The following is a 26,500-nucleotide window of genomic DNA, read 5'->3' on the forward strand; positions in this document are numbered from 1 at the left end:
TCTAGGCAGCTTCTACATACTTCTAACAAGGTCATCCTTCTTACTCTCTACAGTTGGTTACAGGTAGTCCCAGTGGCAGAATTCCAATTTTTTTACTACCGGTTCTGTGGGCATGCTTGCTGGGCGTGGTGTGGCTTGGTGGGCATGGCAGGGGAAGGATACTGCAAAATCTCCATTCCCACCCCACTCTGGAGCCAGCCAGAGGTGTTATTTGCCAGTTCTCCAAACCACTCAAAATTTCCACTACCGCTTCTCCAGAACCTGCTGGATTTTACCCCTGGGTAGTCCTCAATTTACAGCTGCAATGGAGCCCAAAATTTATATTGTTAACTGAAATTTTTTTTGAGTTTTAGCACCATTTTACAACTTTTCTTCCCACATATGTTAAGTGAATCACTGCAGGTGTTAAGTTAGTAACACTGTTGTTAAGTGAATCTGGTTTCCCCATTGACTTTGCTTGTCAGAAGGTCACAACAGGGGATCATGTGATTTCCGGACCACTGCAACTGTCATAAATGTGAGTCAGTTGTCAAACATCTGAATGTAAAGCCTGTGACCATAGGGACACTACAATGGTTGTAAGAGTGAAAAACGGTCATGACTCACTTTTTTCAGTGATGTAACTTTGAATGGTCACTAAATGAACTGTTGTAAGTCGAGGACTACCTGTATTCTATGCAGATTTTACAGGAGGAGATGACTAGCCACCTGAGCCCCATGTCGTAGACATTATTGCAAAATGCCTGTCCCCTACTCCACAACAGTAGGGTTTGTTAGGAGACCATTGGCTCCTGGATTTTGTTAAGCCTGCCATGGAAAACCCGTTCCAGTCCGGCTTTCGGCCCGGATACAATACGGAGATGGCTTTGGTCGCATTGGTTGATGATCTCTGGAGGGCCAGGGACAGGGGTTATTCCTCTGCCCTGGTCCTATTAGATCTCTCAGCGGCTTTCAATACCATCGACCATGGTATCCTGCTGCACCGGCTGGGGAGTTTGGGAGTGGGAGGCACCGTTTATCGGTGGTTCTCCTCCTAGCTCTCTGACCAGTCACAGACGGTGTTGGCAGGAGGGCAGAGATCGACCGCGAGGCACCTCACGTGTGGGGTGCCGCAGGGGTCGATTCTCTCGCCTCTCCTGTTCAACATCTATATGAAGCCGCTGGGTGAGATCATCAATGGTTTTTGGGGTGAGGTACCAACTGTACGCTGATGATACTCAGCTGTACTTTTCCACCCCAGGCCACCCCAACGAAGCTGTCGAAGTACTGTCCCGATGTCTGGAAGCCATACGGGTCTGGCTGGGAAGAAACAGGCTCAAGCTCAATCCCTCCAAGACGGAGTGGCTGTGGATGCCGGCACCCCGGTACAGTCAGCTGCAGCCGCGGCTGACTGTTGGGGGCGAGTCATTGGCCCCAATGGAGAGGGTGCGCAACTTGGGCGTTCTCCTGGATGGGCGGTTGTCTTTTGAAGATCACTTGACGTCCGTCTCCAGGAGAGCTTTTTATCAGGTCCGCCTGATTCGCCAGTTGCGCCCCTTCCTTGACTGGGATGCCCTATGCACGGTCACTCATGCTCTTGTTACCTCTTGCTTGGATTACTGCAATGCTCTCTACATGGGGCTCCCCTTGAAGAGCACCCGGAGGCTCCAGTTGATTCAGAATGCAGCTGCGCGGGTGATAGAGGGAGCCTTTCGTGGGTGCCATGTAATATCACTCCTGCGCAGACTGCACTGGCTACCTGTGGTCTTTCGGGTGCACTCCAAGGTGTTGGTTACTACCGATTGCCTCCCACTGACTCGTGCGCTCTCACAAAGAGGGACTCCTCAGGGTGCCGTCCGCCAAGCAATGTCGGCTGGCAGCCCCCAGGGGAAGGGCCTTCTCTGTGGGGGCTCCCACCCTCTGGAATGAACTTCCCCCAGGACTCCGTCAACTGCCTGACCTTCGGACCTTCCGCCACGAGTTGAAGACTTACCTATTTATTCGCGCAAGACTGGCATAGAAATTTTTAGTAGCTTTTAATATTTTGATGTAAATTTTATGGGGTTTTTATGGTTTTAAATGGTTTTAATTTCGGCCTGATATTCAATGTTTTTTAATTATTGTTTTATTGTGTACATAATTATTGTTTTATTCTGGCTGTAAACCGCCCTGAGTCCTTCGGGAGAAGGGCGGTATAAAAAATCTAATAAATCTAAATCTAAATCTAATTTTAAGCAACTTATGTGAGCTGCTCCAAGTATTACAGTGAACTCAGTGTTTTCACTCATTTGTTAATACTTATAAAGCTGCAGGCGCAGCCAACAGCAAGATCCAAATAACAATTATATTGCTTTGAATCTTCCCATTTAAATAAAAGTTGTTGGTATTGGCTTGTAGGTGCTGCCCCTTTTGTTGAATCTTTCATTATGAGGTAGGTTTTGTCAGATTTTAGCCACTCTTCAATTTCATGTCTTTGCAATATGTTAAACTGCTTGGCAATTAGTGGTGTAGGCCCGTGATGGTGAACCTATGGCACACGTGTCATTGCTGGCATGCAGAGCCCTCTCTGAGGGCACGCCAGCCATCGCCCAGCTCAGCTCCACAGCGCATGTGTGCCTCCCACCGGCCAGCTGATTTTCGGGATGGAAGGCAGGGCACATGCGGGAGATGCATGCAAATGCACAGGGGCCGCACACATATGCCAAGGGGGGCACATGCATATGCTGCTCCTCCCCCCGCGGCCCGTTTTTGGTCCCAGGAGGCTGCAGGTGTTTCAAGTAGTTTTAATCAAAATGCAGTTAAAACGCTATACAAGCCATCGAGAATATAAATATATAGATACAACAGGAACAGGAAGTGCCTCACAAGAGCAAATAGAGGTAAATCCTAGAGAGGCAGGAAATGCATCACAAAACAATGGAGATGAATGCTAAAGAGGAACAAAGCTGCATGGAAGGCAGACATAACACCTGTAACAGCAGGGAGGCCTACTAGGCCCAAAACAGGGCGGAGGGTTTGCACGTGCATGTGGGGGGGGGAGCACAGAGAGTCATGTGCACATGTGCAGGGGGGGCACATTGTATTATGGGTGCCAGCACGCACACATGCTGTTGTGCACATGCATGTGCTTTTGGCACACGACAACAAAAAGGTTAGCCATCACTGGTGTAGACAGTGGTGGGATTCAGTCGGGTTACACCAGTTCGAGCGAAACGGTTGTTAAATTACCCATCCGCCCATTGGTGAAATCCAAATTTTTTTACTACCGATTCTGTAGGCGTGGCTTGGTGGGCGTGGCAGGGAAGGATCCTGCAAAATCCCCATTCCCATCTCACTCTGGGACCAACCAGAGATGGTATTTGCCGGTTCTCCAAAGTACTCAACATTTCCACTAGAGGTTCTCCAGAATCTGTCAGAAGCTGCTGGATTTCAGCCCTGCACCCGCCGCTATCAAAGTGGATCCTGGTTGCTGCACTGCGCTGCAATGGAGAAATGGGCAACAGAGCGGCCGGCACAAGGGAAGGAGAAGGCCGCTTTCCCTTTTTCTTCTCCCTGCTCCTCTTCCTTCCCTCATGCAGGCCACTCCATTGCCCATTTCTCAATTGCAGCAAAGCGCATCACTCAGCTGGTGGGAGGTGGGGTGGAATTTAACAACCGGTTCACCCAGGGTCAGGTTGGCCATTGTGGGAGGCTCGTCTTGCATGTGCGGCAGAGCTGGAGGATGGGGATGGTCCACGCCTCTCACAACAGCCAACCTGACCCTGGGAGAACCGGTTGTTAAATTATTTGAATTCCACCACTTCCTTATCAGGTACTGGCTGATTCCCTGCAATTTCCCCATTGTTGGATTGGTAGAAATGCTTCTGATTGCATTGAAATTGGAGGGTCTGCCTATAATTTGCAATTAGAGCTTCATATGTGCCGATCTTTTTGGCTATAGCTGTTGTTTGGTGCATTGGTGTTTCCAGTGCTTCCTTGATTTTCCTTCTTTCTGAGAGGTATTTCTTGATTTCCTTGTTCTTCAGCTTCTTTTCTTTCATCTGTTCCAGTTTGCTTGCATCTGATCTCAACTTACTGATCTTATTTTCCAGTTTGATCATCCATTTTGGTGGCTCGCTGTTTGGCTTTTTGTTTTATGTCAATTATGTTTATTATTTGTGATGTCTTCTTTGTGGATTTTGCATCCCAAGGATTCAGTTATAACCGAGGTGGGCATCACATACCGTAACAACAACAACTTCGCCCAGCAGTGGAAATTGAGCACATGCGCACTCTCTCTTCACTCACTTGTGCACTGTCCGCGCATGTGTGCAGCATCACAAAATACAGGAATTTGCTCACGTGCACCATCCGCACATGCATTCAAAGTCACAAAACACGGGAATTCGCATGTGCGTGCCATCCACACACGCATCCGGCGTCAAACAACACGGTGATTTAGGACAGAATTGTGCCCGAACCGGTTCGCCTGAACCGGTTTGAACCGGCAGCAGCCCACCACTGAGTTATAACTGCAGCTGTGCTGAACATTATTTGATTTGTTTCTTTTTTTTCTTTCTTCTGGGGAAAAAAAAACTTTTGATTCTTGTGCTAGCTGTTTCTTTGGACCATGCTTCAATGCAGGCAGCCTTATTCTGACGATTTTGTGCTGTTCTAGATGCTTATTCTTTGTTTCAATTTTTCTACTTCTTTAAGTTAGAGGGCTTTGTTCTTCCTGAGGCAGAGGAGAGGGTGCCTGGTTTCTAAATAAAAATAATTCTATATCTCTGCTGGATTCCTCTACTGCCCTGTGGCTTGCCTTTATAGTCTGAGTTACTTCTGGGAAAACTTTGATTTTTTTTGCCCTGGTAGACCTTTCCAGTTCTTCCAAATCTGCTTCTGTGAATACTTTATTTTGTATTATAAATCAATGTAGCCTCTGTTCTATTATTTCTGATTCTGGATATTGTTCTTTCTAGTGCATTGGTTTCAAATACCATCTTCTTGTTGGACTTGATCTGTAATAACAGATCATTATTTCTTTGTTTTCAATCACTGTATATTTGCGATGGGTAAACAAACAAAGCCTCTTTGTGTCTGAATTTTGGGAAGGGTATAAAGGGACAAAATAAGTTCTTTAAGCAGGGGTAGGGCTTCCGGGGGTTCAGGAGAACCTCTAGCTAAGATTCTGTGCAGTTCGGAGAACCCCCAAATCCCACTCCTGGCTGGCCCCTCCCACCCCTTCCCCTCCCGGGAGTCCCCAAGCAGCCTGTTTTGGATGCAGGTAAATGCAGGGCGTGTGCGGAGGCTCGGGGAGGGCAAAAAATGGGCCTACTGAAAGTTCAGGAAGGCATGAAACGGGCCTCCAGAGGGCCTCCAGAGCCTGGGGAGGGCAAAAACACCCCCCCCCAATCTGGTGCAGGAGGCCAACTAGGCCACACCCACCATGGCCACACCCACCCAGCAACAGGGCAGAGAATCCCTTGCTAAAAATTTTGAAGCCCACCCCTGACTTTAAGCCTTCTTTGATACTTAAAAGCCCTGAAGTCTCCCAAATAAATCCTCATCCTGCCCTCTTCTGGAGTGTGACCCTCGACAAGCCATGCAAAGCTCTCACACTAATGAAAATGGTTCATTTCTGCTACCTAGGAAGGTGTGTGCTTCCATCCCTTCCTTTATTGGTGGGCATCGCTTTCCAATATAAAGAAAGGCAGGCACTGAGTCTTGAATTCAGGCCATGTAAAATTCTCCGGTCATACAGTAATTTCCGTTGTTGTTAGGGCTTCCTTGCCTCAATGTAGCACACAGTGTGCACAAAACCCCAGACAAATATGCATCTCTTACCTTGTCGTCCTTTCCCCAAATGATCTGGGTGGGAGCTCTGATTTTCCTCATGTTCTCATGGAGGCTATACCTCGATTCACCGCTGGTGAGGTCCAGAAAACCTTTCTCAATAAAAGGAAGCAGAATTGGTTTGGGTTTTCTCCCCCCATCCCCCATTTTTAATGAACAGTGAAACCTGTCATGGGCTTTGCCTGTTTCTGTTCTTCAGTTTTCTTATAAATAAGGGGATGAGTAAATTTGATTAAGGAACCCTTGGCTGGAACAGTAACTTGAACCCTTTGTTTTCCCATTTGGCTGATTAAATGCCAGTCCAGCAGCTTTTCCAACTTGCACCTCTCTAGTATAGCTAGACAATAACCTCTGGACTCCACACCCAATGGAGATTGAATTGACTGGGAATTATGAGAGTTATATTTGGGGGTGGGCTTCAAAAATTTTAGTAAGGGGTTCTATGCCCAGTTGCTGGGTGGGTGTGGCCATAGTGGGCATTGCCTAGTTGGCCTCCTGCACCATAGCGTTTTTGCCCTCCCCGGGCTCCGGAGGTTTTTCTTGAGCCTCCTGGAGGGCAAAAACGGCCTCCCCAGTCTCCGGAAGTCCTTTGGAGGTTGGGAACGGGCCCATTTCTGGTCTTCCCAAACTTCCAGTAGGCTCATTTTTCGCTGTCCCGAGCCTCTGTGTGCGCCCTGCACTTACCTGCATCTAAAACGGGCTGCGTAGGGACTGCTGGGAAGGGAGGGGTGGGCGGGGCCAGCCAGGAGTGGGATTTGGGGGCTCTCTGAACTGCACAGTATCTTAGCTGAAACCCTGCAAACCCCCAGCAGCCCACCCGTGGTTATATTCCTAACACCGTTGGAAGGCTTATAAATTGGGAAAGGCTAATTTATGATGAATACAAAGGACATCTGAACTGTGCCACCTCAGTGTGCAGAGTGGTACAGCTATAGTATACCGTATGAAAAGACAATTGATTTCCCCAAGACTATTTAACATTTTAAAAATCAGGAATCAAGTCTCAAATCTAACCTATATATAAAAAAAAGAATTTTCCTAACATTGGGAACAATTAACCCACGGAATGGTTTGCCTTCAGAAGTTGTGGATGCTCCATCACTGGAGGTTTACAGAAAGACTTTGGGCAGCCATTTGTCTGATATGGTATAGGATCTCCTGCTTGAGCAGGGGGTTGGACCAGATGACCTCAAAGGTCCCTTCTAACTCTGCTATTCCGTTCTGTCAAATATAACATGCAAATGCAATCAACATGTGCTGAGTGGGGAGTTGATGCTGGATTGATTATATCGGTGCTAAATGTAGGCTTGTCTTTCTGAAATGTCTGATCCATACTGTGTCTTGTACTTACATTTTACAAAAACTGACTTGTGTGATGTTCGATCTTCAAGATATCCCTTTAGAAGCTAAAAGCGGAGAAATCAAAGTGAAAGTCAGAAGTTATTAATTTTAATTTATTTTATTTATTAAAGTTGTATGCTGCCCGCATCCCACATAGGGCAAATCTGGGAGGCTTATAGAATAAGTTAGATTGTATTGAATTATGTATGAATGGAGTTTGCGATTTCTTAAAAGTTTTTGAAAAGTGTAAGCAGCCAAGCATAAATATGCTAATTCCCAACTCTAGGGACACCAACATAATGAAATAAGTATCACATTTTTCTAAGGCAAGTTTGCCCTTTCATATTTGAATCATGACATCATATGCAAGTACCTAAAGAGTGGTCCTTGAGTCACTTTGTTGTACATTTTGTCATTTGCTCTACACCAGAGCAATGTCCAGCAAAGCTGGATATGCACAGCCACATCCCTGATTAGCAGTTGATTGCACTGATGAGTATAGTTCTTTTCATTTTGAAAACCTCTTGCAGGGAGACACTCCGTATTAGGCTGGATATTTTGATTAAGATAATTTACAGTGACTGGTTCAAGCCCATTTGTGAGAACTTAGTCAACAATGAGTAAAGCAGGATTGAACCTGTAGGTAAAAAAGATGGCGAGGAGAGGAGAGGAGAAGAGAAGAGAAGAGAAGAGAAGAGAAGAGAAGAGAAGAGAAGAGAAGAGAAGAGAAGAGAAGAGAAGAGAAGAGAAGAGAAGAGAAGTCTTTGCAAAAAATGGTTAATTTTTAAAAAGTATCTATGGGCAGTTTCAGTCAAGCACAGCTGGGAAAAAATTAAATCTGTAATCCTCAGGTTGCCTGTTTAATTTCTAGCCTTGTCATAGAATCCCAAAGGTGCTTTTTCAAAGGCAACTGGATTTGGTTTTTCCTTGAAAACATTTCATTTTTCATCCAAGATGCTTCTGAAGAAGAAGCTTCTTGGATGAGAACCGAAACATCTTCAAAAAATGGAATTCAATGGTGAAAAAAGTAAGGTTCTACATTTAGGCAAGAAAAACAAAATGCACAGGTACAGTATATGTGGTACTTTGCTCAATAGTAGTAACTGTGAGAGGGATCTTGGAGTCCTAGTGGACAACCATTTAAATATGAGCCAGCAGTGTGCAGCAGCTGTTAAAAAAGCCAACACAGTTTTAGGCTGCATAAACAGAGGGATAGAATCAAGATCACGTGAAGTGTTAGTGCCACTTTATAATGCCTTGGTAAGGCCACCCTTGGAATACTGCATTCAGTTTTGGTCGCCACGATGTAAAAAAGATGTGGAGACTCTAGAAAGAGTGCAGAGAAGAGCAACAAAAATAATTAGAGGACTGGAGGCTGAAATATATGAAGAACAGTTGCAGGAACTGGATATGTCTAGTTTAATGAAAAGAAGAACTAGGGGAGACATGATAGCAGTGTTCCAATATCTCAGGGGCTGCCACAAAGAAGAGGGAATCAAGCTATTCTCCAAAGCACCTGAGGGTAGAACAAGAAGCAATGGGTGGAAACTAATCATGGAGAGAAGCAACTTAGAACTAAGGAGAAATTTCCTGACAGAACAATTAATCAGTGGAACAACTTGCCTGCAAAAGTTGTGAATCTCCAACACTGGAAGTTTTTAAGAAGATGTTGATAACTATTTGTCTGAAAGTGTATGGGGTTTCCTGCCTAAGCAGGGGGTTGGACTAGAAGACTTCCAAGGTCCCTTCCTACTCTGTTATTCTAAATTATAAAAACAAAATCCAGTTGCCTTTGAAAAAGCATCTTTGGCACAACCATAACCTGGGTGGTTGAGAATCTCCATAATATGTCATGTCACTTGTCATAATATGATTTCTTTTGTGGATATTGTTGAAAATCAATTATTAGCCTTTAGCTGATAATACCCCACATTGACAAGTGACAACACTCTTTTGGTAAAGGAAGATCTAAAACCAAGCATTGTGGGGAACATTTTATAGCACTGGGACAACCTATTTCTTTCTTTCTTCTGGGTCTCTATACTATAAATCTGAAGACACTAATGTCTTGATTATTTATTTCACAGTGAGCAGTTCCAGGATACCTTTCTTTTTTTAAAAAAAATGTTTGAATGAATGTAAGGACGGGCAGGTAGATGAACGAATGAACCTATCCACACCTCTCTTTTTCAGTTTCTGTATTTTTGAAATGTTCATATTCTTTTACCTTCTGGTTTGTGTGCTGTCTCTGGCTACCCCATTAAAATATGAGAGGGAAGAAGAAAGATGTTATCAGAAGAGACTGGGTAACAACATCCATGAAAGGTCAGATCTTCACCTGAATCTTTAAAAAAATGGGATGGTATAAGCAGAGCTTTATGAAGTTTTCCATCTGCTCTTCTGTAACTGGGATAATAGCATTCTCCACAGAGCCCTTAGAGAAAATCAGCTCTCGTAATCGGGCAAAAAATTCACTGTCAGTTAAATACCTCACACCTGTAAGTAAGGGAAAGTGCAAAATTTTAAAAGATAATATAAGACAAACGTAACATTGTTACTGCATTTCAACAGGAATTGCAGTCATAGATTTATTTAAAGAAAGCATATATCATTTTTTCCTCATAATTAGATTTCAATTATTATATTCACAGCTGGTACAAGTGTAATAACTGGTGGGTAAAAGATTGGATAGGAAAAATGGTGGTAACCCAAGCATAAAGCTTAACAATCATGGCAGGCAGACCTTATATGAAGAGTACTACTACCACCAGTTGCTCATCACTTAACAGAATAACAGAATAATAGTTGGCCGGGACCTTGGGAGATCTTCACCCCTGCTCAAGCAGGAGAGATCCTACATTATTCTGGCAATGTTGAAATCTGGACTGGTTTGCTATTGGTTTGCTGACTTGTGCATGCGCACCAAAAGGAGGCATGGGGTAAGCAGAACAACATGCTGGGGGGATGATCAGCTGTGGTGCGTGATCTTTTTTTTTACTTTTAAAAACATTTCTTTTACAACCTATTCAGCCCAATAGGTTGTAAAAAATGCTTTTAAAAGTAAAAAAAAAAAGGCTCTGACGATGGCGCAGCTGATGATCGCTGTGATTGTCAGAGCCTTTTTTTAAGTTTTTAAAAGTATTTTTTAAAAGAAGCACCAAGCGGACAAGCGGACGACTGGCAGATTAGGTGGGCATGGGCGGGAGGGGTGTGGCAGGGATTTTTGCTACCAGTTCTCCAAACCACCCACTGCCATCGCTACCGGATCAGCATTTTTTTTTATTTTGTCACAACAGTATACACAAACATCAACATAAAACAACAACACATCATATAAACATATATATAAGCAAAGTATGCAACAACTATATTAATTTGATATAATGAAAGGGAACAATAGGACAGGAACGGTAGGCACTTTTGTGCTCTTATGCACGCCCCTTATAGTCCTCTTAGGAATGGGGTGAGGTCAATAGTAGAAAGTTTTTGGTTGAAGTTTTTGTGATTTTGAGAAGAGACCACAGAGTCAGGTAATGTGTTCCAAGGGTTAACAACTCTGTTACAAAAGTCATATTTTCTGCAATCAAGATTGAAGCGGTTAACATTAAGTTTGAATCTATTGTTTGCTCTTGTATTATTGCGATTGAAGCTGAAGTGGTCTTTAACAGGAAGGACATTGCAATAGATGATTCTGTGTGTTAAACACAGGTCATGTTGGAGTCGGCGGAGTTCTAAGTTTTCTAATCCCAGGATTTCAAGTCTGGAGGTATAAGGTATTTTGTTGTATTCAGAGGAGCGGAGGACTCTTCTTGTAAAATATTTCTGGACACATTCAATTGTATTAATGTCAGAGATGTGGTATGGGTTCCAGACAGGTGAGCTGTATACAAGAATAGGTCTAGCAAATGTTTTGTATGCTCTGGTTGGTAGTGTAGAGTTTTTGGAAAAGAAGCTGCGTAAAATTAGGTTTACAACTCTTAGAGCCTTTTTTGCTATGTAGTTGCAGTGGGCTTTCTCCCCTGCATTTCACCCCTGCATTCTGGACAAATAGCTATCCAATCCCTTCCTAAAAATCTCCAGTGATGATGCACCCACAGTTTCTGAAGGCAAGCCATTCCACTGATTCATTTGTTCTCACTGTCAGGAAATTTCTTCTTAGTTTTAGGTGGGATCTCTCTTTCCATCCATTACTTTTTCTCTTGTCCTCTTTGCTTTGGAGAAATAGGTTGTCCCCCTTTTCTCTGTGACAACCCTTGTAATATTAGAAGACTGTTATCATGTCATTCTGGTCCTTCTCTTTGCTAAACTAGACATGCCAAGTTCCTGCAACCATTCATTGTATGTTTTAACAGCCAGCCCTCCAGTCATCTTTGTTGCTATTCTGTGCACTTTTTCTAGCGTCTCAATATCTTTATATTGCAGTGACCAAAATTGGATGCAGTATTCCAAGTGTGGTCTTACTAACTTACCTCTACTTACCCCCCTGAAATGCATGAGGAAGTATTGCATCTGATGAGAGAACCCATCTCCAAACAATCCATCAAGCTCTTATATTATAATCTAACTCAAGGGTCTCCAAACTAGGCAACTTTAAGACTTGTGTACTTCAATCCGCGGTGGGGCCGCGGTGTGGCTCAGGCTGTAAGATAACCTGTTATTAAGCACAGCTGCCTGCAATTACTGCAGGCTCGAGTCCCACCAGGCCCAAGGTTGACTCAGCCTTCCATCCTTTATAAGGTAGGTAAAATGAGGACCCAGATTGTTGGGGGGGCAATAAGTTGACTTTGTATATAAATATACAAATAGGATGAAACTATAATAATAATAATAATAATAATAACAATAATAATAATAACAATAATAATAATAATAATAATGATGATGATGATGATGATGATGATGATGATGATGATGATGATGATGTTTTAATTTGTATACCGCCCTTCTCCCGAAGGACTCAGGGCGGTGAACAGGCAAATAAAATACAAACAGAAACATACACCATAATTAAAATAACCCTTAAAAAACTGATTCAAGTATGCCAGAAATTTAAAATAACATTGCACCCCATACAAATTACAACAATTTAAAACCCACAATTAAAATTTAAAATTTAAAATCAGGCCAGTCCAGCCATATGGAATAAATAGGTTTTAAGTTCGCGGCGAAAGGTCCTAAGGTCAGGTAGTTGTCGAAGCCCGGGGGGAAGCTCGTTCCACAGGGTAGGAGTCCCCACAGAGAAGGCCCTCCCCCTGGGGGCCGCCAGTCGACATTGTTTGGCTGACGGCACCCTGAGGAGTCCCTCTCTGTGGGAACGCACCGGACGCTGGGAGATAGAGGCCGGCAGTAGGTGGTCCTGTAAGTAGCCCGGTCCTAAGCCATGGAACGCTTTAAAGGTGGTAACCAATACCTTGAAGCGCACCCGGAAAACGACAGGTAGCCAGTGCAGTCTGTGCAGGATAGGTGTTACGTGGGAGCTCCGAACCGCTCCCTCAATAACCCACGCAGCCGCATTCTGGACTAGCTGAAGTCTCCGGGTGCTCTTCAAGGGGAGCCCCATGTAGAGAGCATTGCAGTAGTCGAGACGAGAAGTAACGAGAGCATGAGTGACCGTGCATAGGACATCCCGGTTCAGGAAGGGACGCAACTGGCGGATCAGGCGAACCTGATAAAAAGCTCTCCTGGAGACGGTCGCCAAATGATCTTCAAAGGACAACCGACCATCCAGGAGCACGCCCAAGTTGCGTACCTTCTCCATCGGGGCCAACAACTCGCCCCCCGATAGACAGCCGCATCTGCAGCTGACTGTACCGAGGTGCCGGCATCCACAGCCACTCCGTCTTGGAGGGATTAAGTTTGAGCTTGACACAATGTTAGCCACCCTGAGTCTTCGGAGAAGGGCGGGATATAAATGTAAAAAAAAATAAATCCCCAGAATTCCCCAGCCAGCATGAGATAGAGGTTGGGCCAAGCATTCTGCCTTTTCCTTCACATTTTACTTACTTGATATAGATACTTACCAGCTGGGCAGAGGAGCGCTAAAGAGGAGACGTGGGCTGGATAGAGAGCGGCATAAACCCCAGCAACCATGCCTCCCATGGACATGCCAATCAGGTGGAAAGGCTTGTGGTTCAGGCCAGCACACTGGACAAACTGAAACCAACATTGGGAACAAAGAGATTGTGGCCGTGTTTTCATGAGGTGTTTACCGATGCTTACCCATTCTTTCAGAAACTACAGTAATTCCATTTTTTGAGCTTTCCACAATGTGCCAGGTGGCAACGTCTAACCAATAGTGCTCCATTTTGAAAAGCTAAGCAGGGTTTGATACTAGAAATATATGACTGAAACTGAAGTAGGAGCAAAAACATTAAAACAAAAACTTATAAAAGGAGGCAGTGGTAAAATATTTTCTTTTATCTCCAAGAAATCAAATAGACATGTCCATGAAGTCACCAGAAGTCATGCTTGACTGAAAGGAGATTCTACATTTTTAATGCAAAGAATAGATGGCTTTATATATTTTCCATTGCACAGTAAAATCTCTTCTTGGTTTATATCTAACGTCTCATCCCTCCTCACTTTCCCCATTTGCTTTCACTCACCAGCCTTCAAAAAACAATGATCACATCACTGCTCAAGAAAAGCCCTACCTGGTGTATCCTTTTAGCTTGAGCAACTGCTGTATAACTTTCTCCGAGCAAGCGAGTGGTTCCCCCGTGACCTGGCAGATCAAGGCAGACCAAGTGGAGGTCCTTAGGAAAGACCTATTGGGGAAATGGTTCTGCATGTGAATCCAAAGGAATAAAAATAAAAATAGCTGGCTCTGTTCACTGCCAAGACTAAAGAAGAAATGCTGTTTTGGTCCTTAATCAGATCCAGTTCTCTTTTGCCCTCCCTTCCCCATCCATCCCACACGATATTTTCCTCTTCTTCCAATGATATCACCAAATGATGTGTTTTGGAAAACTGAGAATGTTCACACCTCACTAATTTATTCCAGAAGATGGTTATCTCTCTCTCTCTCTCTCTCTTTCTCATCTCTATCTATTTATCCATCCATCCATCCATTTATCTGTCTGACTGACTGACTCTCTCTCTCTCTCTCTCTCATCTCTATTTATCCATCCATCCATCCATCCATCTGTTTGTCTGTCTGACTCTCTCTCTCTCTCATCTATCTATCCATCTATCTCTATAATCTATTTATCTTGCTAGCTAGCTACTGTAGCTATCATCTAGCTATCTCTCCTCTCTCTCATCTCTCTCTCATCTATCTATCTATCTATCTATCTATCTATCTATCTATCTATCTATCTATCTATCTATCTATCTATCTCTATCATCTATTTATATATTTTTTACTTCTTAACTGCCCATCTACCTCAGCATTTGTATTTTGGCATTTACTCCCTTGCCAGCTGTTCCACCAGGACATGTTAGGATACATGGCAGTGCCTAGTGATTTTTTTAAAAGGCATTAATTAATAGCCCAAAGACCAGCAAATTTCACAAAAGGGTAATTTCATAAAATTTCAGGAGAAAATGCAGGCCACTACATGAAATTTCCACAACTGTCTTTTCAGTATTACTTTATTAGGAAAAAATGCACAATGGTGCCCAAATATTTCATAAAATTGCTATATCCAGTTGTGACATCAGCCAATTCCTCTTCGCAGCAGTTTGGCTAGGCATAAGTGATCCCTAATATCAGGAGGGTCAAAATCACTTGTAGTCTAAGGACTGGGTTAAATTTCCTATTCTGCTTTATCCATAGTGGCAGATAGGTGGTTCTCATCTACCTCCAAGAAAATTAAAAGCCAGAAAAATTGGACAGAACCTTAGATGTACATGGATATTAGTAAAGGCCATACTAGCCAGGAACTCCAGAGAAGTTTCCTCTCTGACTTCTAGAAGCCAAGATCAGACCAGCATCACCCAAGCTAGAGTAAAAGGGAGACCTACTTCGATGGTATTTAACCACATGTCTTTGTTGAGTGAGAATCCATGAAGCATCAGCACAGTTGGTCGGGATCCGGGTTCCCCTCGGGTGAAATAGCTGAATTGGTATCCCTCATTATTGAGGTATTTCACTTTCACACCCATTTTCAGACGCTTAGTCCTGAAAATAGAGAGAACAGAATGGGAGACTGATGGGGATTTTGTGAGGGAGCCATATTGTGGAATGACTTCCATTCCAAGCTTAGTTCACAATAGATGAAAGAACCTGTGAAAGGTGCTGTAGGCTTCTAGAATTGTGTAACATTGTGGATGAGAACTGTGTGGCGGTTGCAATGACAAGACCAACAAGGCAGTCCAACATAAGAGGAGCGGCCAGTGAGGAAGCTATTAGTGTAAAAAAGGGATGTCAAACTCAAAGCCTGTGGGCAGAATCTGGCCTGTGGGGTCTTAGATGTGGCCTGCGGGGCCTACATGGTAAAAGCAAAGGACTGGCCCATGGGGTGTTTTCCAGCGAAAATGAAACTTGGGGGTGCTGCATGGGGCCCCCCGAGCTCCATTTTCACTAGCAGAGGCCTATCAAAACAAACTAAAAACAAAACAAAAGGAGAAATGTTTCCCCTTTTGCATTTGAGCATGCAAGAAGGGTCAGGAAAGGAGAAAGGGAAAGAAGAAAGACAAAGAAAAAGAAGGAAAGATGGGAAGAAAGCAAGGAAGGAAAAATAAGGAAGGAGGGGAAGGAAGAGGAGAATGAAGAGGGAAGAAAAAAGAAGAAAAGGAAGGAAAGGGATTATAATGAGAGAGGGAGGGTCTCAGGGAAGTCCTGCCTTAGCACTTGGCCACCACAGGTGCCCCTGACACAAGTCCCGTGTCACACCCACCATGGTCACGCACACCCGGCCACGCCCATCCCCTGGCCCTCCAAGGTCAAACACAACCCTGATGCGACCCTCAATGAAATCGAGTTTGACCACCCCGATGTAAGAAAATGAGAGAAATTCTACCATTTAGTCATATTCTGATCTTATGCCACGATCAGCCTCCAGATTAAGAAGCTTCATGCAGATGTTATATAGTTGTTTAAGTCAATAAGCAAATGGGGAAGCCTGGCTAAAGGGAAGGAACCTGCAACCTGTCACCCTACATGACGAAAATTTTCTGAAACTTTTGAAGTATTGCTTCTTTTCTCCAGATGTTCAAGGAGTTTCAGGACAAGATGCAACTACTTGTCTTAGTTTTATCTCTCCTCAAATGTTGACTTAAATGATGGGGCCAAAAACTAGATTTTATTAGCATTTAACTAAGCACCCCTGATTTATTTATTTTTTAAAAAAAACACCTTTCTTCTGGTATCTGAATATGTATTTTCTCTTTCTCATATATTTTACAAGAAATAGACTTACCAGATCATGATCCTGAATAATAGTGAAGGTAACACGCTGAACTTTGAGATGAAGAAAGATAAGAGAGCCATAGCCATGTGCATAATTGTCCTGATCATATGGTGATCCATGCTTGCCAAATTAAGGAACCTTTCCTGCTGCATAAAATCAAAGGGTGAGATAATCTTAATAAACAATACCGTTAAATTATGTGTGGCCTCATAATTTTAATAGAACTGGTTAGTTAATGACTCATTAACGGTCTCCTCATTATTCTGCTTAATGATGGCGTGATGGCCATAATTTGGATTGCTTCACGGTTAATTATGGCAACCCATGAAAGGTTAGCAGGTAATCATGATGGTAATATGTTATCTTCAAGTCAGAAGCAATATGTCTCTTGATGCTGATTGCAGAAGAACAGGAGTAGAAGGATTCAATTGATTCCCTCAACACTGTCAAACTATTTATTAAATCTGTACTACTATTAATCTTCTCATCATTCCCATCACCCATCTCCTTCCACTCATGATTATATGACTGTAACTTTGTTGCTTGTATCCTTACGATTTATATTAATGTTGTTTCCTGATTGCTTATTTGTACTCTATGACTATCATTAAGTGTTGTACCTTATGATTCTTGATGAACGTATCTTTTCTTTTATGTACACTGAGAGCATATGCACCAAGACAAATTCCTTGTGTGTCCAATCACACTTGGCCAATAAAGAATTCTACTCTACCCTACCCTACCCTACCCTACCCTACCCTACCCTACCCTACCCTACTCTACTCTACTCTACTCTACTCTACTCTACTCCACTCCACTCCACTCCACTCCACTCCACTCCACTCTATTATGGGTTGAGAGAAGAAACAGTGATTATTATGATTTAAGAGAAAAAGTCCTGATTATAAACTCTTGCTTACTTAGTTACTGTGGACATAATGCTAGACTGGATACATAGATTTGGGTTTGAACTACTAAAGCCCTGTTGAGAAACAGGAATGGCTTCTTTGCAAAGAGACAAGTAGCCTGTGGAATTTGCAACCACAAAACATACAACTTGGGTAGCTTTAGGGAAAAAAATCAAATATAGTTATGGGAAATAGGACTGTTAAGACTTCTCTGGCAACAGAACTTAAGAATTATTTAAAATCCTAGGCACACTATACCTTCTAACAAAGACTTCTGGAAACAAGCTGGATATCTGGTTAAGTTTGAAACAGAATGTGGAGTTAGATAGGCCTTCGGACAGATTCCATACAGTTCTTCTTATGCTCTTATGACCAGAAGGTACATCATCTTCAAGTTACCTGAACAGAAATTAATTATATATAATGTTAATTTTGAGAATATCAAAAGGAGGAAAGCAATATTCTCAAGTGATGCCCTATGGCTACTGTGGTATCTTCTTTAAGTCCCCCCCCTCTCTCCATGCATATGTGAGCATGTGTGTGGTGTTGTTGTTTATAAAAAAAATCATATAAACATTCCATCTTTCCTTGAATAGTGTTTCGTCTGGGTACAAATATCTCTGCAATAACCATTAAGATTTACAACAGCATTCATTACATTGATATTAATTCTCTGATCTTACAACTGTAGTATTGAACATAGTAAACCTATTCATTTTTCCCTCTTAACATATCTTCTAATAATAATATAATAATAATATTAAGCATAATAATCCTAACAGTCATAGCATGTGTGTCTTCTATATAGTTGGAGAATGATAGATTCTGTTTTCTTAACTTTAGTAATAAAATTACATTTTTTTAACTCTGTTGCCCCACACATGTAGAATTTAATATAATGATAGTAAACATTTACTTAAACGTTTTAAGCAATTTTAAATTACGTAATTGCTGTAATAAAAGCTGACTAGATAGCAATCATCCAGATGTTTATATGGAAATAAGACCTGTTCTACATAATGGGAATTCCTTCTGAATAAATATGGATTGTATTACACAGGTGGAACGAGCATCTTTGTGTGCGTGCAAAACTAGATGACCTGATATGACTATAGCTAGGCACGTCTGGCGGGGAGGTGTTGCTCAGTACTCACAACAGGAAATTGTGTGCAAGACAGGATTTGGAGCAACTTTTAAATGATGGAATCTAAGCTACTTCTATAAAGGAGAATATTTGTATTTCAGGTTGACATGAGCAGTCCTTGATGCTCTCTGAGCTTGGCTGTTTTCTTGCAGACATTTTATCACCCAAACTAGCTAACATCATCAGTGCTAGCGAGGACTAGCACTGATGATGTTACTAGTTTGGGTAATAAAACGTCTGCAAGAAAACAAGCAAGTTCAGAGAACATCAAGGACCCCTTACTTCTGTTTCAATACCACCCAGGATTTTAAAAGGTTAACATTATATGTTAATAATTGCTATTAAAGAAGGAATTTCAGCTGGCGTAGATTGCACGAGCACCCAAAGTCTTACAGAAGTTTATCCAGAAAAGGCATTTTTCTTTGAGCACTATCTCATTTTTTAAGAAGAGAGGGAAATTAGGCACTCTACATAGGTTGGAACCGTGAACAAGAGAGAAAAAAAATGAACATCAAATGTATCTAAATCTGTGGCAGCTATGAATTTGCTGGTCAATGGAGGAAGCTGACATATATGAGTCAAAGGATTCACGCACCACACTCTAATGTGGCTCCTTTATAACTCAGACCATCATCTAGCAATAGCACTTAGACTTATACACCATTTCACAGTGATTTTACAGCCCTCTCTAAGTGGTTTACAGAGTCAGCCTATTGCCCCCAGCAATCTGGGTCCTCAGTTTACACAGATAATAGATTAACAGAGTTGGAAGGGACCTTATAGATCATCTAGTCCAAGATCAAGCAAGAGACCCTACGCCATTTCTGACAGATGGCAGTCCAATCTTTTCTTGAAAGTCTCAAGTGATGAAGCTCCCACAACTTCCACAGGCAAGCTGTTCCATTGGTTGATTGTTCTCACTGTCAGAAAGTTCCTCCTCATTTCTAGATTGAATCTCTCCTTGGTCATTTTCCATCCATTATTCCTTGTCTGGCCTTCAGGTGCTTTGGAAAACAGCTTGACACCCTCCCCTCTGTGGCAGCCCCTCAAATATTGGAAGACGGCTATCATGTCTCCTCTGGTCCTTCTCTTTACTAGACTAGCTATGCCCAGTTCATGTAACCGTTCTTCATATGTTTTAGTCTCCAGTCCCCTAATAATCCTGGTTGCTCTCCTCTGCACTTTTTCTAGAGTCTCAAGATCTTTTTTATAGTGCGGTGACCAAAACTGGACGCAGTACTCTAGGTGTGGTCTTACTAGGGCTTTATAGAGTGGTATTAGTATCTCACTTGATCTTGATTGTATCCCTCTGTTAATGCAATTTAGGATTGCATTGGCTTTTTTAGCTTCTGCTGCAAACTGCTGGCTCATATTTAGCTGATTGTTTTTGATTCTTTTTCTTACCTAAGTGTAAGACTTTACTTTTCTCTACATTGAATTCCATTTTGTTAGATAGGGCCCAGTGTTCAAGTCTGTCAAGATCCATCTGGATCTTGAGCCTATCTTCTGGGGTGTTAGCTATTCCTGCCAGCTTAGCATCATCTGCAAATTTGGTGAGTTCTGTCAGGGCAGCGCGCAGAACACAACAAGTTCCCCTTCTATTCCCTCATCTAAATTGTTTATGAAGATATTGAAGAGTACTGGGCCTAAGACAGAACCTTGTGGCACCCCACTGCTTACTTCTCTCCATGTAGACTTAGACCCATTAGGGACTATTTGTTGACTACAGTTTGTCAGCCAGTTGTGAATCCATCTGGTGGTGAAGCTATTTAGCCCACATTTTTCTAGCTTATGAAGAAGTAGATTGTGGTCTACTTTGTCGAATGCCTTGCTGAAGTCTATATTATGTCCACAGTATTTCGCTGATCTACTAATTTAGCCACTATGTTGAAGAATGAAATAAGATTGGTTTGGCATGATCTGTTTTTAACAAACCCGTGCTGCTAGTTATTATTTTACTCATTTCTAGGTGTTGGCAGATCTGTTTTTTTATTATCTTTTCCAGTATCTTCCCGGGTATTAATGTTAGGCTGATTGGTCTGTAGTTTCCTGGGCCTGTTTTTTCCCCCTTTTTTGAAGATGGGAACCACATCAGCCTCAGAAGGATCGAAGGCTGAGTCAACCTTGAGCCTGGTGAGATTCGATCTGCCAAATTGCTTGCAACTGGCAGTCAGCAGAAGTAGCCTGCAGTACTGCATTCTAACCACTGCACCATCGCAACTCTAGTTGGATGAGCAGATGGAGTCAAAAAGAACCCACCTTCTTGAGCCATTGTAATGTTGTTTACACTCTGCCACTTTATACACATACTCTTGCAGGAAGAAAGCAAATTGTTTAACCCTCCCAGCTTTTCCCTTCAATCTGATACAAAGCAAATATTTACAGAAAGAAAAATCTAAGATATTGTTGTGGTCCACCAGCAGCCTGTGGAGCTGGCAACGGAGTTGGAGAGCGATGAGGCTGAGGAAGAGCAGGGGCCAGTCCTGGAGGCTGGGGAAGGCCCGGATGAAGGCTTTGCATTGGAAGCGGAGGTAGGGTCAGGGCCATTGGGGAGTAAGGTGCAGACTCCAGAGCCTCCAGAGACTGACAGCAGTGACGCAGAGGAACAGGAGGAGCCTGTTCCTAATGCACGCATGAGAAGAGCTGCCAGAAGGCAAGAGCAGCTCAAGCAAAGAGGATGACTCGGGAGTAGGGCCAAGAGAAGATTGGCCCCTCCCATAAGGCTTAAAAGACCAGCAACTGCATTTGGGCTTTGCCGGAGAACAATGTTGGTAGCTTCGTCTTCTTGCATTTATTTTGTATCGGTGTTTTCTGAACTTTTGCCAAGAAAGGCCTTTGGCAGTTTGCCTAATTGGACCAAGGTTTGTAATAGGACTGAGGAATTTGTGTTGGGAGGAATTTGCTTTAATTTAGTTGGACTATGCTGAGAATGAAGTAATTCTCAGCTGTTCTAATAAAGTTTGTTTTACATGACTGAGTTTCCTACTACCTGCTAGGGCCTGGGTCACAACAGATACAATCAAATTCTAAAAGAGAGAACTCACTAACGTTCAATTAAACTACAACCTTTGTGGATTGGGGGGGGATAACTATTTTTAATAATTTTATATCTCTCCAAACCTGTGATTGGTAGCAGAGCTCTGTAACAGAAGAAGACCACAATAGTGCAATCACACATACAAACACACAGATGATTTTTTTCTCTACAAGGCATGTCTTTTTCTGGAGCAATCCCTTTGAAGGTGCCCTCATTTTCACAGGGATGTTCTAATATAAGAAAATATTTGTAGCTCCGGGGTGGAACTGTGAGGTCCCTGGTGCTGTCTGAGCTTTGTTGTTTTCTTGCAACTGTTTCATTACCCAGCTAGGCAACATCATCAGTGCCAGGACGATGTTAGCACTGATGATGTTACCTTGTTGGGTAATGAAATGACTGCAACAAAACAAACAAGCTCAGGCAGCACCAAGGACCCCACCAAGGGATGTTTCTTCAAATATGCAGGACTTTAACAGGATAAAATGGAACCCTTCCCAAAACAAACTGGTGGCCAGCTGAGCATACTACGAACTTTCATCACGGTCAAAAGACAGCCCATATTTCCGTGGTGGCGAACCTATGGCAGGTGTGCCACAGGTGGTACACAGCACCCTCTCTATGGGCATGCGAGCCGTGGCCCCAGTTCAACACTGCCGTGTGTGCACGCGTGCCTCCCGCCAGCCAGCTGGTCATCGGGTCGCTGCCACACATGTGGGGGGGGTCATATGCGGGGGGGCCATTCACCAGTGTTGGGTTTTAAAATTTTTTATTACCAGTTCTGTGGGTGTGGCTTGATGGACATGGCTTGGTGGTCATGGCATGAGAAGGACACTCTAAAATCTCCATTCCCTTCCCAATCCAGGGGAAGGATACTGCAAAATCCCCATTTCCTCTCGATCAGCTGGGACTTGGGAGGCCGAGAATAGATGGGGGCGGAGCCAGTCAGAATTTTTACTACTGATTCTCTGAACTACTCAAAATTTCTGCTACTGGTTCTCCAGAACTGGTCAGAACCTGCTGAAACCCACCTTTGCCACACAGACATTGTATTTTGAGGGTTGAGGGCACACACTTGAGCTTTGGGCACTCGGTCCAGAAAAGATTAGCCATCACTGCTCTATTTTCTCCTCTAGTGAGAGTTTATGAATATATTTCAGGGCCAATGACTCTGTCTCTGACAACGACTAGAGCTATTCCAGGAACTGAGCTTCAGAATCATAGTACAGGAACAAAGTAACTGTTAAGCTGGATACAGCTCGCAGATAGAATCATTCACAGCTGAAATTCCAAGCATGGCGCTTTAAAGTGGCTATCTGGAGTATATCACACTTAGTAAAAGGATCTCCTTAGAGATCCTCAACGCTATATTCTTGGCATTCATTTCCCCCCTGATCTTCTGAAATGCAACTTCTTCAATTGAGATTACTGCTCTTGGATGTGTTGACAAATTAAAGAAATTATTATTAACATGGTGTTGAAAATTATAACTCTAAACTTTTGGAAGGTGTTACCAGATCTTAAGTGGAGACTTAAGTGGAGACAGGCAATAATATTCAGTCACACAGTTCTGGACAACTCCCAATAAAATGTAAAGTAACTTCATTGCATCACTTTGTGCCGATGTTGTAACCCAACCTGCTTGAAAAAAGTTTTTTGGAAACTCTATTTCATAATTGCCTATGATATAACAAGGTTATGATCCTGTAATTACTTCCCTGGGAATAAGTCTTATTGAACACCATAGGACTTGCTTATCAGGAGAATTTACAAGACTGTGCTATACAGATCCACGACCTTTCTCTTTTCAACGATATAAGTTTTATTTTTGAAGTGGTTGTATTCTTTAAATTGTATCAGTCATTATTGAATCCTTTACATCCACTAAAAAAAGAACAAACAGTATTTAAGCTGCAGTCCTTTGGTCCTTGGGACAGGATCCAGATATCAAAAACTGAATTAGACACTGTCTTCCAAATGTACAAGTCCTCTAAAATTGGAGGTGGAAATTCAGTACAGGTTGTCCTTGACTTATAACCATTTATTTAGTGACCATTTGAAGTTACAATGGTACTGAAAAAAGTGACGTCTGACCAGGGTGAAATGTAAAATTTGTTACTACCGGTTCTATGGCCGTGGCTTAGGGGGGTAATGTGACTGGGTGGGTGTAGCCAACTTTTTTTTTTTTACTTTTAAAAGCATTTTTTCTACAACCTCTTCGGCTGAAGAGGTTGTAAAAAATGCTTTTAAAAGCCTGTGATGATCTTCAACCTCTTCGACCAAAGAAAAAATGCTTTTAAAAGTAAAAAAAAAAACCCTCTGATGATCACGCAGCTCAGCTGGGGTGGGATGGGGGCAGGGATTTTTGCTACCAGTTCTCTGAACTACCCACCGCCATCGTTACCGGATCAGGTGATCCGGTCTGAACCGGGAGTATTTCACCCCTGCGTCTGACCGTTTTTCACACTTACGACCGTTGCAGCATCCCCATGGTCACATGATCAAAATCCAGACATTTAGCAACTGATATGTATTTTGTAAAGGCTGCCGTGTCTCAGGGTCATGTGATCACCTTTTGTGATCATCTGACAAGCAAAGTCAATGGGGAAGCCAGATTCACTTCACAACCGTGTTACTAACTTAACTGTGGCGATTCACTTAACAACTGTGGAAAGAAAGGTCGTAAAATGGGCAAAACTCACTTAACAACTGTCTTGCTTAGCAACAGAAATGTTGGGCTCAATTGTGGTTATAAGTTGAAGACTACCTGTAGTTCTCTGTGCCTTATGTTGGTGGAAACATCAACACCATGCTTCCTTCTCTTGGGTTTACTTGTAAGAGTTGGAAGAGGAAAGTTTTGGATCCAAATATTTCCAAGATCCACCTTAACCCATCAGTTAGAGAGAAAGTAGCCCATAAAGTAGTTTCTAACATTTTCGTTGTACCATTTGTAATAGCAGGGGTCTCCAACCTTGGCAACTTTAAGACTTGTGGACTCCAACTCTCAAAATCTTAAAATTGCCAAGGCTGGAGACCCCTGGTAATAGGGAGGATTAAAACACGGTAAACGGGGAGGGAGAGATGCAAATTTAATCTTCCTAATTTTAAGTGTTTTGCATTACATTTTTTTTTTACCTTTTATTATTCTGTAAACCTCCTAGCCTGGTTGCAACAGTGAGATGGGTGGCGTACAAATTTAATCAATAAAATAAATTTCTCTCCACCCTAGCTTCCATGAGACAAACACATTCACAAACTAACTGAACATTTTTCAGAGACTTACCTGAGAAAGGAAATACCATCAGGACTCTTCTCTTACTTTTTTATTTCTCCTGCAGTTGTTGATATCTGCATTGTGAAGCTGGGTTGAGGTGTCTTTAAAAACCCAGTTGGGATATGCGGAGGAGTAAAGGTAACTAATTCTTCCTCCCACTCCTACAAGTCTTTGGAAACTGAGGTGTTCTGGAGCCTGCTCGACTTCATATTCCTGTGTCTTCCACCAAAAGATGAAAGATACTGTGATGTAATCATAAGGGTCAAAGACTATTGCATCCTTCAATCCATTCCTTGCCTGGGCAGCCTCCAAGTCTAAATCAAATAAGCATCATGTTTCATTTCATTGAACAACTTCCATGTCTTGAAAGTACATGGGCCTTCAATGAATTGAGTGTCAATCTTTTGCTCAAAGTGAAGACAATCAAAAAAAAGATCTAAGGATTCAGCAATGAGAAACAATCTCCACCCTAAATGCAGATAATGGTAATTTATTTGAAGAGCACCAACCCAACCAGTTAACTGGAATGTCTTCAGAGATAGTAATATTTTGATTTGAGGTTAGTATGAGATGAGCCAATGAAGAGCAAGATCAATTGATTAGAGTTATGATGTCAAGTTTGCCATGAAATGAAATATTATGGGACCTTATACTACTAGTCAGGGTATGCAAGTGAAAACTGAGCTTTGAAGAAACAGGATTAGAAAGAGCGCTGATTCTTTTTAACTTTGTTGGAGATGACTCCTGAGAATAGAAAGCAAACAAATGAATGGATCATTGAACCAATCAACTCAGTGTTCTCATTCCAAACACAAAGGATCAGGTTCACCCTACTTTGGACACATTATATGAAAACCTTGCTCTCTACAGCGGTTCTAACATTGGGAAAAGTGGAAGAACAGAGAAGAGGACAATCAATAACCAGATGGATGGACCATGTTGCAATGGTGAAAGATGCACTGTTGGAAGACCTGAAATATTAGGTTGGAGAGAAAATCTCTCTATGTGTGTCAGGTGCAGGGAATCAGATGGACTCCATGACCAAGTCAAAGTAGCTGCTTTATTTTGTTCTCCTACTTATAAGAATCTCATCAAACTAACTAGGGGTGACACAATAGCAGTGTTCCAATATTTGAGGGGCTTCCACAAAGTGGGGAGGGTCAACCTATTTTCCAAAGCACCAGAAAGCAAGACAAGAAACAATGGATGGAAATTAATCAAGGAGAGAAGCAACCTGGAATTAAAGAAAAATTTTCTAACAGTGAGAATAATTAACTAGTGGAACAGCTCATCTTCAGGAGTTATGGGTGCTCCATCACTGGAGGCTTTTAAGAAGAGACTGGACATCCACTTGTCTGAAATGGTATAGGTCTCCTTTTTGATCAGGGGGGGTTGGACTAGAAGACTTCCAAGGTCCCTTCCAAGTCTGTTATTCTGTTAACTGCCTTCTCTTGGATACAGACAGATAAAGGCTTCAGTAGTCTAGCTGGCCTCTGTTGCTTCCTCTCACACAACAACTTTAAACTAGCCCCCCTCTTTACTTTCCCCGCTACTCCACTCTAGGTCCCATCACAATGTGGATGCTAATGACTTGGCAGCACATAATCAAGCCCTCTAGTAAGAGGATCCCAGTAA

The 26,500-nt window shown here is 42.5% G+C and overlaps 1 protein-coding gene across 2 annotated transcripts in view; it reads right to left on the reverse strand.

Moving 5' to 3' along the window:
• LOC131191553 (monoacylglycerol lipase ABHD6-like) overlaps positions 1-25,258 on the reverse strand; it is a 29,461-nt gene extending 4,203 nt beyond the window's left edge. Inside the window, exons 1-9 of one of the 2 annotated variants that reach the window (XM_058169809.1) lie at positions 24,875-25,258; positions 17,672-17,812; positions 16,515-16,648; positions 15,118-15,274; positions 13,806-13,919; positions 13,173-13,305; positions 9,491-9,648; positions 7,163-7,217; positions 5,803-5,903 (exon numbers count right to left, since the gene is read on the reverse strand). In XM_058169809.1, the coding sequence (XP_058025792.1) occupies positions 5,803-5,903; positions 7,163-7,217; positions 9,491-9,648; positions 13,173-13,305; positions 13,806-13,919; positions 15,118-15,274; positions 16,515-16,624 (828 nt within the window). In that variant the 5' untranslated portion in view covers positions 16,625-16,648; positions 17,672-17,812; positions 24,875-25,258. Of the gene's footprint in view, positions 1-5,802; positions 5,904-7,162; positions 7,218-9,490; positions 9,649-13,172; positions 13,306-13,805; positions 13,920-15,117; positions 15,275-16,514; positions 16,652-17,671; positions 17,813-24,874 lie in introns of both variants that reach the window. The other variant, XM_058169808.1, reaches the window with a different exon arrangement.
• Between the last annotated feature and the right edge of the window lie 1,242 nt (positions 25,259-26,500).

The sequence above is a fragment of the Ahaetulla prasina genome, chromosome 2 (genome assembly GCF_028640845.1).
Source record: "Ahaetulla prasina isolate Xishuangbanna chromosome 2, ASM2864084v1, whole genome shotgun sequence".
Classification (NCBI taxonomy): Eukaryota; Metazoa; Chordata; class Lepidosauria; order Squamata; family Colubridae; genus Ahaetulla; species Ahaetulla prasina.